Below are 20353 nucleotides of genomic sequence, written 5' to 3' on the forward strand. Positions count from 1 at the left end.
GGAGTCATTGTGCCGAATGCTGCTATTGCATGCTACATCGGCACGCTGAACTATTATAAAGAACGCATAATGTAATGGAAATGAAGGCAAGAGAGATTTATTCTTTAGATTTTCAAGGCAGTGTTGAATGGAAAAAAAACTCGAGAGAAGGTACAGAAGCGAACAATAAGGCAGAGGTTAACTCCCAGCACAAAGAGAGGGATGAGGTATATCTAAAAACAACAAAGTAAGAGATGACAGAGTAGTATAAGAGGAAACACCAAACATTCTGGCCAAACCAAAAAAACACATTTACAAAGCTTCAATACTTTGTACAAACAAAAGAAAATGGGGGAGGGCGACATCACACATTTCTTGGCAGTGTTACAAATCAAAACCACCAGCAAAGTCTGGCATCAGACCAGAATTGTGTTGGGTTTATAGTGCCCTGAACGACAAGTGAAACAATTCAACATGTATTAATTTCAAAAGGCTAAGAAATGCACAACTTTGTTAAACCGGAATGTGAACAATCAGAAAAAAAAGCTGCCATTAGTCTTGTCTTAAATAACAATAAAACAATATGATATTAAAAATAAATAAAAAATAACACTATGATAAATAAAGATAATTCTCCAACCACTGCGTTTCCTATCATCCCACTGTTCGAATGGAAAGCTTCATAGACTGAGCCCAAAACAGGTTTTGAGATTTATCATAACAATTATTCTTCTGGAAAAACTATTCAATTCAGCAGGTAGAACAAGAAAAATGAGAGCTGTCTGCCCAGACATTCTTGACTAAAATGGCCCTTAATGCTATACTGTAGCATACATTTACACACACATTTTCAATAGCTTGTCATGTCAAAAACAAACCCTGTTTTTTCAACTTTTCTACACAGGAATAATGTAGAAGTCATTCTACTCAACTTTCAACTATTATCTTTGGTAAGAGGCAGTGTCAGAATAGGCAGAAATTCTCACAATAATGTGTCGTTTCAGTTTTCTGATATTTGATTATTAATTCATATGCCAAACTATCTGTGATGCAAAACACAAACATACCTGTCCGACCTAAATATAACTGACTGACCTTTTCTGACAAAACTACAGGATACAATCAAGAAAATCATTTTAATATACAATTATCTTTCCAGTTTAAGGCTTTTCCTGACTGTGTAAAAACAGCACTATGCGGCCCCAGCACCTGAATAACCGTCACAACAGAAGGCACATTTAATATTTAATACAACAAATAGGGAAGGGCACTCAACTGAGGTACATTTTCTGAAATCTCATCATCTCTAGAAATGACATTGAACTCAAATGAAAAAGAAATCCTACAAAACATTGATAAAATAAATATAAAGTTTTTCATAACTTACGTGACAAATAAGGCTGTGTTTTCCATATACACAATCTGCAGTGAAACACATATTGTATACTGTCACAAACAAAACAAACAATTATTTTTTTTCCCAGTTAGGACTCATGTGCAAGACTTGTGATCTTTATGATATATTAGGACACTTGTGTGTATACATCCTTGGAGTGTGTCAATAAATGTATGTTTTGTCTTTGGATCAGGTCAGGTCCTTGCAGCCAGTAGTGCAGAACATCAGTGACATGGTGCACAGCTGTATCTTCATTTGTAATATCATTTGTCAATGACACTCATTGACCAGTACCCTCACAGTAGTCAACAGTACATCCAGTGAAATAAACTCTGAGCATATCAGTAGTATCTCCTTAGCAACGATCGCCAATTCTGTCACTTTTTCTTCTTCAGAGAGCTGACGTGAATGAAGACAGTATCCAATCATATGTTACTGCCTCTGTCAGTCAGCAGGTATTACGGTTATGTAGCAGGAATCAGGCCCGGACCTTAAAGTGCTCTGGTTGCCATGGTTGTGACCGTGGCGTCCGTGGTCATGTTGCAGCGGGCAGGTGACAAGGTCAACTGTGGCTGTGCCTCACCTGCCGGTTCCACATGCCACGTTTGGAGTGATAGTGGTGGAAGAAGTTCCTTAAGTAGATCCTCTCCACTTCCAGTCCCGCCTGGAGAATCCTGGAGCAGAGAGCAGAGGAGAGTTTGTTTACTTACATTTCATTTTGTTGTGGTCACAAATATCGATACTAAATGAAACAATAATCCTACTCTCAATCAGAACTAATCAATTACAAAATAAGTATGCTACTTTGTTAAATGTATTTCTTTTTTTCTGTAACAGAGTAACAGCATATTTAACAGCTTCAGTTTCTACTTAATTTCTGGTTTTGAAATAACTGAAAGTGCACTATAAAAATGCAGGTGATGTAAAAGTTGAGTAAATGTAGGGACACATTGTGAAAAATGGGCAGTCACCTAAATGTACTGTAAAACAAATGGTAGGCTAATAAATCTTGCTGCATCATTCGTTATCATTAAGGTACCCAATTCGGAATCCACTTCTTAAGCGAAATAAAAAAATTAAAAACCCAAGTATACTCTCACATTAAGCATCATCTGTCTGCCTTCCAGAGCTTATTTTGTAATGTCTCCATCTGCTACAGTCAGTGTTTACCCACGCTTCCCAGAGTTATTTTAAACAATCAGGAACATGCATGAACTTGTTACACTCGGTCCATGCAAGTGGAGAGACCATTATCACATGTCAGTAACAGCAACATACTGAGTAGCAACAGCTACTTTAAAATGTTTGTAAAACTTTTTTTAATAAAATATAATGAAATTGCAAATAGAGGAAATAGACAAAAAAAACTGAGGAACAAACAAGTCTATCCATTGAGTAACATTTCGGAAGGGAGGACAAACCTGTCGAGGAGCTCCCAGTCTTCTCCTCCCCAGCGGTCCGTGAATTCCCTGGTGTTCATTCCTCCCACTGCGTCCAGATCGGACTTGTAGATCCCCAGCAGGCCAAAGCCATTGACCTCCCAGTAACCTGCAACACAGATGGTTATGGCCACATTTTCATTAAAATGTAATGTCGCTTACATCCACACTTCTCCTGAAAATGCAAAAAGTGCTTCAATTTAAGGGTTTACCATGATCAATGCCTTTGTTTTAATATATCAATGTCAGAAAAACATGACTTTTTATAAATCTACATCTGCCACTCGTTACAACCTGGTAAATCTGAGTGTGTGTGGCTGTAGGCAATAAACTGTTAATCCAACATGTCAATGCAAGAATGAAGACATGAGCTTGAAGGTTTCTGCGTAGATTCCCCCTATGGCTGGGGTCACATATCTTGCTCTTCTAACGACTGAATCTCCGAATTGACAAAGAAGCAGTGGAAGAGTGAGCTTCCTAAGACGGGTCAGTAGTAACACAAAGAAAAAGAAGGGGAGCCTTGATGCAGGAAAGTGAGAAAATGTGCAATAATCATCATTTATAATCAGCATAAATAGGCATGTGCAGGCAAAAACAACACAAAAAGGCTTGCAATGGCTACTAACTGGTTAAACCAAACCAACCATTGAATGGCTCTTTTCCTTTTTACTTTGTTTAAGACTAAATGCCAGAGCTGTCTTCTGTCGTGTGTCTTCACTGTCTGTCACCCCTTTTGCTGTACATCTAACAGGGATCCTACACTCCTACATGCTACACAAGAATTTCTCACTGATTTAACATCTTCTTAGTCATGTTACAGAACTCAAAATTGGGGTATTTGAGTAAATTACAACATTGTTCTAAGCTTCAAACTACTTCTATAAAAACACTCCATTAAAAGACTTCTGATAAATATGACTCAAGGATTAAAGTTTTAGCGCTACAACAAAAATGTTTATAGGGTACCCTAACCCTATAAACATTTTTGTTGTTACTAACCCTATAGTAACAACCTTCAAAAAGGAACTATGTTCACAAATAAAATAGAACTAAAGATGGGTGTATCTGCGCCTACCTCTGGCATCTAATGGCGTAGCCCCGCAGTCCAACCTCAGGACTATTGGAGCAAAGGCCATGTATCCCTCCACGCAGTGCTTCCTGATTGAATCGATGATAGAGGGAGGGAAGTGGATGTGGAGATCACAAAGAAACACAATGCTGTGGTCATCCTGAGGGAGAATAAGGAGGGAAAAGTATAAAAGAGATGTACGGTATTATTACTGTCTTTTCACATATCTGTCACTTCATCTTAAAGCTTTATTGCCAAGTGATGTAGCAATACTCACATTTATAAGGTTGATACCTGCTTGCAGACCGGCAGAGCGCTCAAAGTTTCCGCTTAGCTTTACATACTGGTACCTGATAAATTTCACAGGCATAATTATAGTACATAAATATCCTGTGTGATGAGCTTTAATAACCTCAGATTCAGTGTAAAAGTGAAACACACACACACACACACACACACACACCTGGGGAGTGAGGATTTCTGTAGAGCCTTCCTCACATCCATGTCAGTGCTGTTGAAGTCAGCGATGATGAGATTGAAGTTGGCGTCTCCAGTTTTTCTGAACAGTTGCTCCATGTCTACAATCAGCTGCTGCACCCACCGAGCCTGGTTTTTCACTGAGAATTGTGCAGACAAATGATCAGTTATTAAGGTAATGCATAAATAGACAAAAGGGGAATGGATGCTCCAAAAAAAAAAAAAAGATTTACTAAAAGTAGAACTATGACATTTTAACATTACAGATTAATCAACTAAATCAATGTGCAGACACATTTTTTCTTAATACAATTGTAAAAAAACATTTCACATTTTAAGATCGTGTCCCAGGAGGACTTTACTTGTTCCTAAAACATTTCAGGGACTGGCTGATTTGGATCCTTCCCAAAAAGTGTTTTTCAAAAAGTCCACTGAGATCTGAGTCTTTATAAAGCTCTGAATCTGACACAGATGGTTACATAACGGGACAAAAAAAAAAAAAAACATATCGGAGGCCTTTCTTTCTTTGATTAATGATGAAATACTGACTCTGTGGTTGAGAAGTGCCTATTGATGTCAATATTACACCTTCTACAGGAGAGTTGAAGAAGTAAATGCTGACATATTAATGTCGTCTGTCATCAATTATGGTGAAATGTTACACCTGAGTACATTGATAATGAATGTTTTTGTGAATAGCAATAATCCAACACACAAAAAGAAGCCCAGCATAGGACAAAGGAACCACATGAGTTGGTGAATGTAATGGCTGTGATGAGCTAGGTTAAAGGTGGATGTACCCGGTACTATGAAGTGGACAGTGGCAACAGGATTCCAGCGGAAGCCCACCGGGTTACACAGCACCAGCTGAGGTTTCGGCCGTTGGAAATTCAAGTCCTTGCTGCGTTGCCTGCTGTGGCGATTCAGAGTGTAGATGTAGTATGACAGGCGCAGCAGCTGGCCGTCCACATCTTTCAGCTCCAGCTCCAGAAGGTAGCGGCTGCCTTGGAACCCGTCCATGCGCTTCACCACGTTAACCACACGGGACAATGTAAACCGCCTGCAGGACAGAGAAAATCAAAAAACACAGTGAAATGTGCTTCAAAACAATTATGCAATCTATGCATATGAATGTACTTGCAAATAAAATATACTGGAAGTGTTATTGATTCCAAGATGTGACATACTCAATCAATAACTAGTGCCAAATGTTCATGACTGACATGCCGGCATTCATTTTTCAGTTAGGTCAGAGGTTTTCAACCTATTGGTCGGGCCCCGCCAAGCAGTTCCAAGATAAATTAAAGCCTTTGCAAGATGATAAACAGGAAAGGAGTTAGGGAAAAACATGTAATATGTGTATATTCTAAGGCTTCTCACTAAACTTTGTGTCTTTTCTAGACCTCTTTAGGTCAGTAAAATTATTCAAATTTATCAATTTGAGAAGGCCAGCTCACAGGATAACCAGAGAACTATGTTTTACTTTTTACCCATTTTAGATATTATGAAGAAAAAAAAAACTTGTGTTAAAATTAGGCTGATTCCTGCCATAAACGCATTTCATGATTCAGGTGATAAGTCACGGATGCATATATAAATACAGTACTTACCCGTGGTGCTTTTCATTGAGCTGGTCCATAAAAGCGTTGACCACGGGCAGAGCGTCACTGGAGTGGAGAAGCAGGTTGCCCGAGATGTTGCAGCGCAGGTCGATCCAGTCGGATCGACGTGCTTGAAAGTCCAAGTGGCTGACCTGGAAGGTCTGGCTCCAGTTGACCTCGGGGTCAAACACCGGCGCAGGGGTAAGGTCCTCGTCATCCGCACCTTCAAAGTCAACTCCTGGTCCCCACAGAGAGTCTCTTGCATCCTTGCGCCTGTAATGAACCTTGCCTTCTTCCCTCGCTTGGTCCTCCACTTCTTTCATATCCGACTGCTTTATGTCCATTTTGCCCTTAGCGCTCAACTTTTCTCTGTGGATACCATTTCCTAGATCCTGTAGAGGCATTTTCATCCCTATCTCATCATCCCTGAGGCGTTTTCGGGTACCTGGGTCCCTCTGATTTAGCCTCCCTACTGGGTGGCTCATGCCTCTCTTGGGAGTGGCAAAACGCTTGGTGGTGGCTGGCTGGAGCTCTCTGATTACAAAACTCCGCTGCTTGGCAACTGTGGGGTCTTCAGGCAAAGCAGCATTCCTCTCTAGAGGTTGACGCTTTGAGTGTTTGAGTCTCTGGATTTGGGTACGGTTAATTCCACGGGACCTCTGGATATAATGCTGTTTAGAATTGAGCTGCTCTGACAGGACTGCTGGTCGTTCTTTTGCTTTAAGCTGCTCTCTGTCCACTGGTCTCACAGCGGCCTCTAACGATTTGGGCTTTTGTCTCTTTGCTGGTCTTAACTTTCCTTTTGGTTTTATCTGTTCTGCTTCTTTAACCAGACCCTCTAGCTTCACCTCTGTCCGGTTTTGTTGCGGGGGCGGGTGATGGTTTGAGACTTGTGCTGACTGCGGAGGCTCAGCTGGTTTCTGTGGCTTTGGCTGAGGCTGAGGCACACTGTCTTTCCCTTGCCTCCTCTGCAACTCACCTGTGTGAGGCTGCAACTCATTTATGTGCAGTCTTGTGTCAGAGGTGTTCTTCAGCGTGTTATTAGTTTCTTGCGCGACTATGGAGAAGAGTTTGCGCCTGCGTCTCTGAGCATAATCATCATAATCATCACCATAGTCTGGGAAAAGGGCGTTGTGCACTTGGCCCGGCCTGGCTTCCTTTTCTCTTTGATAGGCTTCATTGTCAAACTCATCCTCCTCATCGAGCACAGATTTCCTCCTCTCGAAACCAAAATCTAACAGAAAAGGAGAGTGTTATGGAATGACTATACAAGTGACTTAATTTATTATTTATTTATAATTATTTTTAAAGAAAAGAAAAGCACAAAATACCTCGTCCAGTGTTTCCTATTCCCTGCATATCAGGACGGTCTAATCTCATGTATCTAGAGAAACCGAACCTGAAGGACAAAACACAATTATTAATTATGCAGAAGATTTAGAAGAAGTTAATTAGACTGATGTTACATTAATATCACAAATCAGTTTTCAGATGGGACTCTCACTCAAAAATAAAAAAACAAAACATTTTCATCTTCTGCTGTGAAAAGCTTCTCAGTAGATTGAAGGATACAGCTCCCTCTGATGGTAGTACTGTAAACATACTTCTAATTCTAGTCTGGCCTACTGTATGCAATTTCATTTAGTAGAGAATGTCACAATAAGTGTTAGGACATATGGACCTATAATTTATTTGTTTATCCCTGGTGTCTTACATCTTCATGTAGTAGGGGCTTTCGGGGTAGAAGCAGCTGCTCTCCGTCTCCATGTGTGTAAGTCGGGTGTAGTCATTGGGGTGGATGAAGGACATGTGGACCTGGGGAGATGAAATGAAACGCTGGTAAAGCTACAAGAGCTTGCTGATGAATCATGAGACCTTGTATAATATCCGACCCCCGTGCACAGGGATCCAACAGGTGTGTGCAGAGCTGAGATAAAAAGTGAACATCATGCATGTTTTTAGTTGGATGTATACCAGATTTCAGAATTGATGTGAAGTAAGATGAATATTAAAATAATTACAGCCTACTACCTTAGCTTAACAGGTACAAACAGCTAGCCTGGCTGTGTCCAAAGGTAGAAAAATCTTCTAACTATCTTCTAAAGGTCACTAATTAACACTTTTGGGGTTATTTAATCTGCACAAAAAACAATGTGTAAAAAACAATATGTTGTTTGTTGTTTTTTTTTGGGGGGGGGGGGGTTATGTGCAGACATGTGCGACATCCTGGAGTTTTGTTGTCACTAGGACGTTGCTGGGAAACCAACACTTCAGGAAGTCAGCACAAAGTTACAAATAATGAAACTGAGATTGTAGATTTAACTGAGTGAAATCAGAAGCTGTGCTACTAAATGTTTACTACATTGGCGCAGAATGTCTTGATCCTCTTTAAATTGTTCCTCAGAGGACATTATGTATGCTGGAATAATTTAGATTCTTGCTGATTAGAACACTGCTCAGCACAACAGGCCCAAATTTAAAAACAAAATAATAGAGGTCCATGAAAGATGGAAAAGCTTCCTGTGTCACTCTGGAGCAACATAAACAAGAACAATTGCTTATCCCAACACTGTATTCAGAGCCTGTTTTGTGTGAATGATGAGCTCTGAAGAATAATGTGGGTTGGAGCTCAACCAGCAGAAATGTAAGTGAAATAAACAAACTGCATAAATGCATACAAACTGAAGTCCTTGGTAGCGGAGGAGAGGAAAGTCTTTTATTGTGTAGCTGGGTTTGTACGAGCAGTCAGGCAGGACATCTTGTAGGAACTTGCTGTTTATCAAAGGCACTGCAAACAAAAACAACACACAGATGTGAGATAAGATTACATGTGCATTGAGTAGAAGGAAATAAGTTTCACAATACTTGCAGACGATGGTAGGAAACAGAGGATGAGGTGATTCATCTGCTGTGTTACAAAGAAATAGGGCAACAGAGAGAGGTCTCTCACCTTGGTAGAGCGTGTCTCGCGGGTCTTCCCTCAGCATGTCTGCTGCGACATTCTGCCGTTTTGTGGGGGTGTGCTGGTGGCTTGCAGCCGTCTGTGGTATGTGGGCTACGTCACTCATTAACAAAGCCGACTCGTCTGTGGGACAAAGCCACAGGACATTAGTAATGCAGTGCTCTGTATTTATTGTTCAACAAAACCACTGACTTGATATGCATATTTGAGCATCTTTGCAGAAAAATAACAGCAAACCATTTTGGATTATGGAACACTGTGATGGAGATTCACCCTGAACTCTAGACTAATAAAGACTCACTGAGTGATGTATTTTTTGAAGCAGCAGGAACAATGTGCGGGTTTTTGTGTACTTACTAACATAGAGGGAGATGTGATTGGATTCAATAACCCGGAAACTAAAGCCTTGGTCCAGGAGCTGCCACTGTGTGAAAACCAACACGAAGAACAGCATGTCTCTTCCACTTTATTACTCACATTGCACATGAACACGAGCACAGACCGGACATGAGAGTTGGAACCAATGAAGTGAGACAAAGAATGCAGAAGGGGACTTGTCTATGACGGCTGAGTCCAACTACTTACTGCCACCTCCACATGGTCAGTCCCTCTGCCGTTTTGCTTGTGGATGACTTCAAAAAAGTACCTCCTCTGAGCAGACAGCCTGTCAGACAGTAAAGGTTCATCAGTACTACATTATACTCACATCAGACAAAACCTAAACTGTTTCGCCAGAGAAATACAAACATGTGGCTTTAAGCACAGAATCTGTGTAGGTCCTGACTTGCTTCACTGCTCTTCCATTTTTCCCCCGTTAAACGTTTTTATTTGGTGGAGTTTTTCCTTATCTAAATCAAATTTGTGATATTGAGCTATTTAAATAAAATTTACTTGACCACATACAGTATAGGCTGCAGCAGCTCCCACGGTCAGCTAAAGATCTGTGCATCAGTCTCTTTGTTCTTAATTAAAAAAAATTAAATAACAATGCTTGCAACCTCAAAAGGTCCCCTCTTGAGGTTGATCAAGCAGATAGGTTATTATTTTTTATTATTAGGTTCATTGTTGGTAATATATAGTTTTTTTTATCTGACTATATTCCTGCAAATGTTGACTCATTTCATTGAAACCGAAACTACTGGCAACATACAACATTTCAACAACTATTCAAACGCACTTTTTAAAATCCAAATAAATCAGTACAATCTAGGTCAACAGACATGTACATAGACTAAGCGTTGATCATAATTGCTGATATTTACATTTTCTCGTGTTCATGTCAACTCTGGTCTACATTATGTAGCCAGCAAAACTTCCTGCCCAGTTACAGTAAACCATAGCCCACACATATTTGTATAGCTAGAAATGGTAGTCTAATTTTTTCCAGCAGTGTCATAAGGGAACGGTTGAGATTTACCGTCAACAACATATACATTTTTACATAGAAATGCTCATGCTTGGGTTCTTAGATTAGACCTTCCTACGTTTATGCATTGGTTTCATGTGATTAAAAGGGTACTCCTGCAATTAAGTTGTGCACTTCTATAAAAAGTAGGGGACTTGCAAGAGACAGATTAAAAAAAGAATTGACAATAATGGTGCAGCAGAGGTTGTGATATCCTGACTTTTAGTTCCTTGTATGAATCATTTTTGTTGTTGCTAAAGTTAGGACAGTTTGGGTTATTTTGACTGAGAGATGTTGCTCTGTTTTGTTTCATATGCGCTCCGTTCTTGGGTTTGAAGTGTAGGACAAAGGTGACATCCCATATAATGGTGCACCGATCAGAATTTCAACAGTCAATTTTCTTTTTGTTTATTTTGCTGAGGCAGATGCCACAGGCAGTTAAATCTGATCAAACCACACACACACACACACACACACACACACACACACACACACACACACACACACACACACACACACACACACACACACACACACACACACACACACACACACACACACACACACACACACACACACACACACACACACACACACACACACAGTCCTGATGTAGCATTGATGTTACAGAGAAATACTTAAGACTTTCAAGTTGGTCCAACAACTGAGTTTTTTCCGTCAGGCAAAGAGACAGTCTGAGAGCTAGGTTAATTACTGAACTATACTCAGTAAGATTTAATATTTATTTATTTGGCCAATGCACATTAATCAACATGTCTGTAAATGTGCCAGTGTTAGCCAGTCGGCTAATTGTCAACTGTACGATACTGTATGTTACTAATAACATCCAGTATACTGTATATATACTATATGTCTACCCACATTATTGACAGTAGATGTTAACTCACCAAACGGGTTTAGAGGTCTGACTGGCATACTTCTCAAACTCGCCCGGGGCTGTCCATTCTGTGCCAGTCTAGAAAAAGAAAGCCCACATGCAAACAAATATTACAGAGTATTAGGTATAAGGTCATGCAACTTGAGAAGATGACAGATGTGCGAACCTTTCCAACCCATGCCAATAACTGCAAGTTAAGGGGAGAGTCATCTGTGCTGAGCCACAATTCAGAGTTGTCATCAGAGCTCAAAGCAAACACAAACTCTCCTGAGAGACAAGAAGAAAAAAGGAGACAAGGAGATAAAGAGACCGATTGAGGGAGATGTATTGCATGCGTGCACTCAGTAACAGACAGGTAAAAAGTATTTGCTGTACCGTCAGCATATGGATGTAGATAACCAAATATCCTGAGCCCGTAGTTTGTCCACTGAGGAGAGACGGCCAGCTTCTGCACTGTAGTCCTGGACTGAAAGAGCGAGGAAAGGGAAACACTAAGAATCAGTTACAATGTTTACTCAAAGTGAGACTACAGCTTGAGCCCAAGGACATGAGGATCTAGCACTTGGATGTAGAATGCACCTCTGAGTGACAAACCGAGTGTGTGTGTGTGTGTGTGTGTGTGTGTGTGTGTGTGTGTGTGTGTGTGTGTGTGTGTGTGTGTGTGTGTGTTTGACTGTGGTTGTGTCAGAGTGTGTGCTGGGATGTCTTTGCACCATGAATGCCTGTACAACATTTCACAGTAATCCATCCAATAGTTGCTTGGAAAAGAAATGGTGGACCAAACCAACATTACCATTCCTAGAGCCATCAATTAACCATGATTAAATGGAAGCTTAGTGAACTGAGAACATAAGTGTTTGACTCACATGAGGATACAACGGGTAGTGCAGGTTCTTGCAGAGGTCAGCTGTAGAACTGCCACACCAGTCCTCAAAGACGTGCAGATTGGCCTGTCCCTTATACTGCAGGAAGTAAAGCGAGAGTGAGGACGATGTTAAGAACACACTGGTGTTTTTGCCGCAGTCAGTCAGCAGTGGGACAATTAACCATCTGGCCTCAGTACTTTGCAACCTAAAACCAACAAATACAGACCTCCTTAAATACCACTTGACAATACAATGGCAGGACTACTGGTTTCAACTGTCACCCGATTCCAAATATCCACCCCACTTCCTGTGTACAGACAAGTCTTATTTAAAAAGTCGGTTCACCAAAATTACAAAACATTACCTCTAGTGGTATCTAGCCAGGCACCTAGTTTTGGTTTTATTTATTTGCTCAGGTTTTAAAATACCCGGCTCCAAGATTTCTGGCCTTCTCCCAGTTCTATGGAGGTGAATGGAATTTCGTTTGTGGTGCTCAAAGCACAAAGTTACAATTCACTTCACAGAAATCCATTATTCTGGAATAATCCACAAATTTGATTGTGAAGGAATTTTATTAATGTCATTTTTCAGTTTGTTTGAATTAGGGTGGTGACAAAAACCTCAAATATCTCACAATCTCTGCAAATGATGAAACCCAAACTATTTGCAGAGCTGGAAACCACTAGAGGTTAAAGGAAATATGAGATATGAGACATATCACGCTCATTGTAAGATTCATACTTTCTCATCAATTCTCATGTTTGTCTGTCAGAATATACCTGTATTCACCTTCTGTCTGAAACGCTCCGTTTTAGCGTCTGTCTCCCTCCCGAAAAACCTCAATCTGCTCTGATTGATTTGCGAGAAAAATATGGCGCACCTTTGCAAAGATAGTTCTCAAGCGCTGGGTGGAGATACTCAGATGGGGGGGCGGTATATTCTAATGAGCCTGCATGTGACATAAGAAAAGGGAACCAAATCTGAATGGCTTGCTGAATCCCATGTCTTCCGATCTAGGTATCAGACAAAAAACTGACTGGAAAAACTGGAATGTCTTATTTCACAGTTTGTGGGTTGGAAGGCACTCCAGATACCCAAATGTATGTGCAAAAGCACTGAAAAAGAGAGTTTTTCATGATATGTCCCCTTTAATTGAGTAATTATGTTCCATTTGTTGTTATTTTGGTAAGTTGATCTTTTAAGTACGATATATGTATACAGAGGTAAAGGGGTGGATCACAGGAATTGTTTGACAATGGAAATAGCTGTGAAATTGCTTTTCCCCCCGCCTCCAATTGCTTCGATGAAAGTCTGCAGGAAACACACGCACGTAAAAGAAGGAGCAGTCGAGTTTCAGCAGGGGCCCAGATGTCCTGTAAACATACACCTCTGTGACATCTGTCAGAGAGCCATGTTATCGGATCTGTGTGTACCGATTGCAGCACGGGGGCAGAATAATGCAGGTACTGTAAGAGCCAAAGCCTCGGTATTACCAGTCCAATAGTTCATCAAATTTTGTTAGTGGTAAAGCTAAACACTCTGCTGTCATCAGCACAGTTAGTTAAAGGTTAGCGAGACCCAGGCTGTAAAATAATCACCCAAAGGCGCTTCACAGGCTCAGCGCTGCAATCATTCAACAAGCCTCTTTGCCTCTGTTTTCCCGTCTGTGATCAGAGGCCACTTGACTAAGAGTCCGAGGAGCCCATATGCTGTCAAGGTAAAAAAAAAAAAAAAATTAATTAATTAATTAATTAATTAATTAATTAAATAAATAATAATAAAAAAAAAAATATATATATATATATATATATATATATATATATATATATTTTTTTTTTTTTATATATAATTTCAACCATGGCTAGGCTGCACCCTTTTCTCTTACCTTCCCTTCCAAACAGCAGTTAAAGTTGAAGGTTAAAGTTGTGACATGTAATGGTCTTTTAAACTGTTATTGTTGTACCCCGTGGTTACAGCTTCACAGTTGTGAGGAATTTGAGCTTTTCTTTTTAAACTGAATATCTTTAGGTTTGGATTTGGACATTTGAAGACTTTTGAAAAACTGTGACGGTATTTCCACTACGTTTTTCAGCAGATGAATCAATAATGGCAGAACAACTATTCTGGAAATGAAAGTGAAAAAAACATTTATAGTAGAGCCAGACACAGCAAGAGCTTTCCCCAAACATGAAACATCAGGTGCAAGCAACTGGCCAAAGCACAGCGCTGCTTAATATAGTGGAAACGTGATGACAGAGCAATGGAGAAGCTGCAGACGCAGACTCTGCTGCAGGAAACATACTGTACACACAGCTAAATGAACAAGAGGTGGGAGGGAATTGGGCAGGCCTTGGCAGGTATAAAAAAGTTCAAAAGAGGTGGGACAGAGTGTTTAGGCATATGGGCACTGTGAACACACACAAACACACCTCTGCTTTCCAGGTTTGTGGAGTGAAGCTGGCCCTCCAAGCAACTGAATCCTCCACTGGGTTTGGTTGATGGTCCCTTCTGACCTGGAAAACGGAGTCTTATTATGGTGCACTACCTGCACAACCACACACACCCTTGTACCACCATGTAGCGTCCTTACCCTTTCGTCAAATATGGCTCTCCTCCAGCTGCTACCGTCAGCGTCAGGATTCATACCTGAGGAAGTAGGTGAAAACAAATCAGCTGACAGGCAAATATGCCTCAAATGTGCACAGATGTGGCAACAGTCACAAGGGCGATTTAAAGAGATGGATCAGCGTGTTTGAACACAACAAAACGCAGCTTCATAAATGATCACAGATGCTGTGTGGTGTTGCCAAGACAATTTTTCATGATGTTGGACAATAAAGTTGGTAATATTTGAAATTACACAAAAGTACTAGCCTATTTATTGCAGGAATGTTGTGTTGCATTACAATTTAATTATTTTTGCACTGATTGTATGTTGAATTCCATAAAGAAGAATATTTTTAGATAACTGTCAATATAATATGAAGTACCACAGATGTTCTGTGTAAATCTCTGTGTGAGCATTATCAGCAATATATTTACGTCTTTACATCTTACTTTTACTTTCCATGAATCATGCTGAATGCATTTGCACTGGAAACATGAGCCTACAGCAGGTGAGACAACAGGTCGATTTAAAGAGATAGATCAGTGTGTGTGTGTTTGAAAGAGAGTGTGGGGGGGGGGGAGAGATGGGGAGGTCAGATTGTAGTTTTACACTCAGAAGGAAGCCCCGTCTCACACTGGGTAATCAAACTTCCTGCCCTTATTTATTTACACCTCAGCTTACCTACCTTCTGTTGCATTGCACTCACACCCAAGTATAACATGGAAAGAAATCTCAACTAGGTGGAACAGGTTGTAAATCCAGCCCTGGCTTTCTACTTACTTTGCAATTCAAATGTATTTTAATACAGTAATAGCATGTGGCTCAACCACTTGATAACAGGTCACGTACTTTGGGTGTTACAAGAGTTCCAGATTTTCTTATACATGCCGTTTTATCCATTTATTGTGGGCTTGTGTTGCACGAACAATGGAGCCCAGTGTCCCAACGGAGTCCAACCCACTACCTGTTCCAATTCAATGCTGATGATCACTGAATGTAACTTATCTTACTTACAGCCTTCAATGCTATGGCACTCGTGTGTTGGCAAACTGTCTCTGGCACTCTGGCAGAGTAGAAGCAGACATTTTATTCCTTCTAACCTCTTCTGTCATCTTTCAAATTATAGGGTAGTGTCAGTGTGTATTTTAAAGGAGGAGTGTATATATTTTTTTTTATGAGCTTGTGGTGTCAGCGAGTGAATTAGGATTATAGTCCCTGTGGACTCTGCATCTGTCATTATCACCAGGGTGGAGCTTTCCAAACACACACCCTTGAGACATGTGGGCCAATTTTGGCAACACACGTAATTCTAGAGTGGTGGTTAAGAAAAGCAAGAGAGGAATATTTTTATCTTCATCTGCACTCATCCAGTCTTCCTACCTTCCCTTCTTCTTCTGTTGTTGCCTTTTTGTCACAATATTCACCACCGCATTTGTTTAATTCATTTGTTTTCTTATTCTGTCATCAAATTCAATCATTTCAAAATGAGTCAGTGCTTTGTCTGGTGAAATTCAAAGCTGAGATGTTTCAGTTGATAGAAAGAAAATTGCTGCAGGGCTTTACAGGCTTTCAGCCTTCAAAAGGGGGAAACAATGCCATTCTAAACAATGAAGAGACTGACGTTTCTTCCTGTGGCTATTGTATTTATGTGACATTTTGGTTTATTCTGTCTATTTTGGCACAGCTAATCTCCTGAAGTAGTCACATATATATTTCTACTGGACAATTTGTTAGAAGTTAGAGTTAGAAGGATTTTAGACAAACACTGTTGCACTTGTATGTAGAGTTCAGGGGAAGTAGCATACTGCAGACAGTGTAATGCCAAAGGTTTTTCACAGTAAGCATTAGAGACAGGCTGGTGTAAAGTACTTATTAACATTAACTCAACTACTACAGTTTCTTCTATAACAAAGGATTATTCAAAAATGTGGGAGAAGTGCCCAATAGAAGGGATCACCACATAAAAATATAACCTGCCCACACATGCAGCCATTTCTCCATTGGGACATTTATTAACTACAGCTCTTCATACGTTATCTATGTTCTTAAGTGCCTGTGTGGCCTACATGTGGGAAAAACAAGCCGTCCCTTAAAGGCCCATCTGCAGAGCCGAGCCTAACAGCACTCCTGTGGTAACCTGTAGCGACAGTCTTAATGTTTCAGATTCTTCTCTGCAGTTTGTAGGTGATGAACAGGTTTCTGCTCTGCGGCACAGGAGGAAACGGGAACAACTGGACTCACTGAGCCCAAGAGAACAGAATAAAGACTAGGAATTTTGTTCTTTTTTATACTGTAGTTTTATGACGAACCAATGGATTTACTTTCACTCCCTTTTATGCTCCTTTTGAGTTTTGTGTCTCATGGTTATATAAAAAGGTTCACACAGGCTAACTGTAGGATACTGGTGTGTGTGCACAAGGTACAGTAGAACAATGAGCTAGTGTTTAGTGTTTAGACCAGTGGTGAAAGTTAAAAGATGATGAAAGGATGATGCACTTAAGAAGAGTAATGCGTAAAACTGGGGTAGACAGGTTTTGTTTTGGCGTCACTTGGCAAAAATTCCATAAAAAAAAAACTTTCAGCATATTTTAATTCAAGTGGTCTGAGAGAAAACTAGACTTCTGCACCTCCTCTTGGTTTCCATGTTTTAGAAAATCTAGCCCGTGACCGGAGACTTGGGGCAATTACAGGTCATTTCAGAAAGAGGGCGTTCCTATTGGCTGTTCTACAAAAGTGAAGGGAATTTCAATCGAGGCAGTTCAAAACTGAAGCAACACTGCATGGTATCCTTTTAAAATAATATTATTAAAAAGAAGCTTATGTCACCTTACTGATACTTACTTGATATACAAACACTTCTGGTGCACTTTTTTCACACATTTGTCACCACAAACACTTGGAACATGCTGACTGCATATTCTTACGTGTCCAATCTGTCATACTTCTATTACACATTTAGATCTTGACATTGCTCTTTCAGCTCTGTGTGAAGGCTATATGGGGTTCTTCCCTTGACAGAAGTCCCACTGTGTTGAGGGGGCTACAGCCCAGGAATGTGTAGATAGACGAGCCCTGTAATGTAGGTCTCTTTAGGCATGCGTTTACACGTCAGGATTTGTTCAAAGTGTGTGTATTTTCATGTGTTGTTACTTCTCTCTCATAGCCAGACACGAACCTGACTATTTTCACTGTTTTCATCTCCATCCACGGCAGGGTGGTGACACCCTGATGTTATACTTGGGTGTGAGTGCAATGCAACAGAAGGTAGGTAAGCTGAGGTGTAAATAACGCAAAGGGCAGGAAGTTTGATTACCCAGTGTGAGACGGGGCTTCCTTCTGAGTGTAAAACTACAATCTGACCTCCCCATCTCTCCCCCCCCCCCACACTCTCTTTCAAACACACACACTGATCTATCTCTTTAAATCGACCTGTTGTCTCACCTGCTGTAGGCTCATGTTTCCAGTGCAAATGCATTCAGCATGATTCATGGAAAGTAAAAGTAAGATGTAAAGACGTAACTATATTGCTGATAATGCTCACACAGAGATTTAAACAGAACATCTGTGGTACTTCATATTACATTGACAGTTATCTAAAAATATTCTACTTTATGGAATTCAACATACAATCAGTGAAAAAATAATTAAATTGTAATGCAACACAACATTCCTGCAATAAATAGGCTAGTACTTTTGTGTAATTTCAAATTTTACCAACTTTATTGTCTAACATAATGGAAAATTGTCTTGGCAACACCACACAGCATCTGTGATCATTTATGAAGCTGCGTTTTGTTGTGTGGAAATTACCTGCATTTTTGTAGGATATTTTTGTTTTAATCGGTGCTCCTCTATATTTAGAAATGTAGTGGACAAATATAAGAAAACAGCTTTGTAAATGCAGTCCACAACACCACTATAAAAGTACAGCTTCAAAAGAGGTAATAAGATAAAAAGGAAATGAGTGAAAACAAAGCTGTCTCAATAAGTGAACATCTTAAGTAACATAAGGAAGTTATTGTTACACAGATTATTTGGATGTTGCACAAGTTTTACCTATAGTTGTGTGACTGCAGCCTAATCCTTCTGCATTCATCATGCTTTGTACTTGCTCACATTACATGTTGTTTATTAAATCTAAGTACACAGTCTAAAAATCTAAATGATGCATTACTTAAACAAATGTTTAACAGTGTGTACCACTGTCCGGACTGGCAACCGCATACTCACTGGTATCACTGCTCCATGCTTTTGCAGCAACCATCTCATGATAGACGGCCACTACTCCGACCAGCAGAATCGCCGCGAACAGAAGATATTTGCTGTTGCGCCTCAGTTTCTTCAAGGGAAAAAACGCCGCGATCATCTTGGCTCTGGGGCGAAAGCTCCTGCCGAGTAATTCATCGGTCGGGTCACCCGCTTTGTCATCAGGAGGGGACCGACCCTACCGCGAGCCCGTCCGTCCGCCACCCACCGCTGCTCCCAGTGGGTGTGCACTACCGGCGCCCTGGATATAATCCCCAGTGCGCGCGGCCCCTGGTGGCTCTCATGCCGTGAAAAATCCCACCATGACTTGAGGTAGCCGGTAATCTACACTGAGCACTCTCGATCATCTAAAAACATTCAAGAGGACTTCGTGCAGCTTCTTCTTACGTAGCGCTGCCGTCCTGAGTCTCCTGACCTCTGTTCCGGCTAGTTCAGCAATCAGAGTACATGAAGCCGCACAGACAACGAAGTGAACAGTGAAATCTCACACCAACTTTGCTCCACACAACTTCATGAGGGCAGACAAAAGATGCGTGAAAAGATCGGAAGAGAGACCGTTTTGCCTTCAAAATAAAAGCATGATTGTGTTATAGTGGCGAAAAAGAAATCATTTATGCGTGCACGCGCGTATAGTCATGATGAAATGTCATCAGTTCACTGTATATTACCGATACTACATATTATATTATATATTGTTTAGTTCACTGTTGAACACCTTTGCTTGTCCCTGGTGGTTTATTTTGAAATATGATACCGGAAACACTTTTTGTTTGTAGATAGCTTGCCACCACTCGCTTTGAGAGAGGAGTGAACATGCACTGCCAGCACCCATCGTTTATCATTGGATTTACCTGTGCCAGGTAGTAGTCACATTTACAAATACTTCCTTTAGTGATTTTTCCTTTAAGGTTTTTACCAACACGTTATATATATATATATATATATATATATATATATATATATATATATATATATATATATATATATATATATATATATATATATATATATATAATGCAGCCTTACATTCGTTCAAGTTTTATTCGTCATGCGTAACACAAAATAAAAACACTACGTTACATTTATGGAAATGAGGATTGTGTGTGAAAGGAAGAGGCAAGTTTATTCCACAGTAGCCTATTGCACAAATATCATGAGAAAAAGAATAAGATTGGGATGTGAGATATTGGAGTGAGATACATAGATACAGTATTAATTTATATAGGGCACAGGTGTCAAACTCAAGGCCCGCGGGCCAAATCCGGCCCCTTGCAGATTTAGATCCGGCCCGCACATCAATTTGGGTTCACAATGCATTTTGGCCCGCCTAGTTGTGCACCAAACCAAAAACACAGGAAAGTGTTTTTTAAACTGCAATTACCTGACA

General features: G+C 40.3%; 1 protein-coding gene across 2 annotated transcripts; it reads right to left on the bottom strand.

The window, feature by feature from the left end:
• Positions 1-81: 81 nt before the first annotated feature.
• b4galnt3b (beta-1,4-N-acetyl-galactosaminyl transferase 3b) lies at positions 82-19465 on the bottom strand. 2 transcript variants are annotated; one of them, XM_039809931.1, is made up of 20 exons: positions 18931-19465; positions 14683-14738; positions 14522-14605; positions 12093-12188; positions 11602-11692; positions 11393-11493; positions 11237-11304; positions 9509-9587; positions 9281-9347; positions 8912-9046; positions 8640-8749; positions 7676-7776; positions 7293-7360; positions 5971-7195; positions 5161-5420; positions 4347-4500; positions 4161-4233; positions 3890-4043; positions 2797-2923; positions 82-2049 (listed from the first exon to the last, which is right to left on the bottom strand). In XM_039809931.1, exons 1-20 carry the CDS (start codon positions 19064-19066, stop codon positions 1938-1940), a joined length of 3297 nt encoding a protein of 1098 aa, XP_039665865.1. In that variant the 5' UTR covers positions 19067-19465; the 3' UTR covers positions 82-1937. The 2 variants fall into 2 exon arrangements, with proteins under 2 accessions (XP_039665865.1, XP_039665866.1); XM_039809932.1 differs by lacking the exon at positions 14522-14605.
• Positions 19466-20353: the final 888 nt, after the last annotated feature.

The sequence above is a fragment of the Perca fluviatilis genome, chromosome 8, assembly GCF_010015445.1.
Source record: "Perca fluviatilis chromosome 8, GENO_Pfluv_1.0, whole genome shotgun sequence".
NCBI classification, from domain to species: Eukaryota; Metazoa; Chordata; class Actinopteri; order Perciformes; family Percidae; genus Perca; species Perca fluviatilis.

Bases quoted from the DNA above. Each gene is read 5' to 3' on its own strand.
- b4galnt3b (XM_039809931.1), bottom strand. From the start codon at position 19,066: ATGATCGCGGCGTTTTTTCCCTTGAAGAAACTGAGGCGCAACAGCAAA. The intron at 12,189-14,521 runs GTGTGTTTGTGT...TACTTCCTGCAG, and splicing joins CACAAACCTGGAAAGCAGAG to TATAAGGGACAGGCCAATCT. The intron at 9,047-9,280 runs GTAAGTACACAA...TTTGTCCCACAG, and splicing joins TCACATCTCCCTCTATGTTA to ACGAGTCGGCTTTGTTAATG.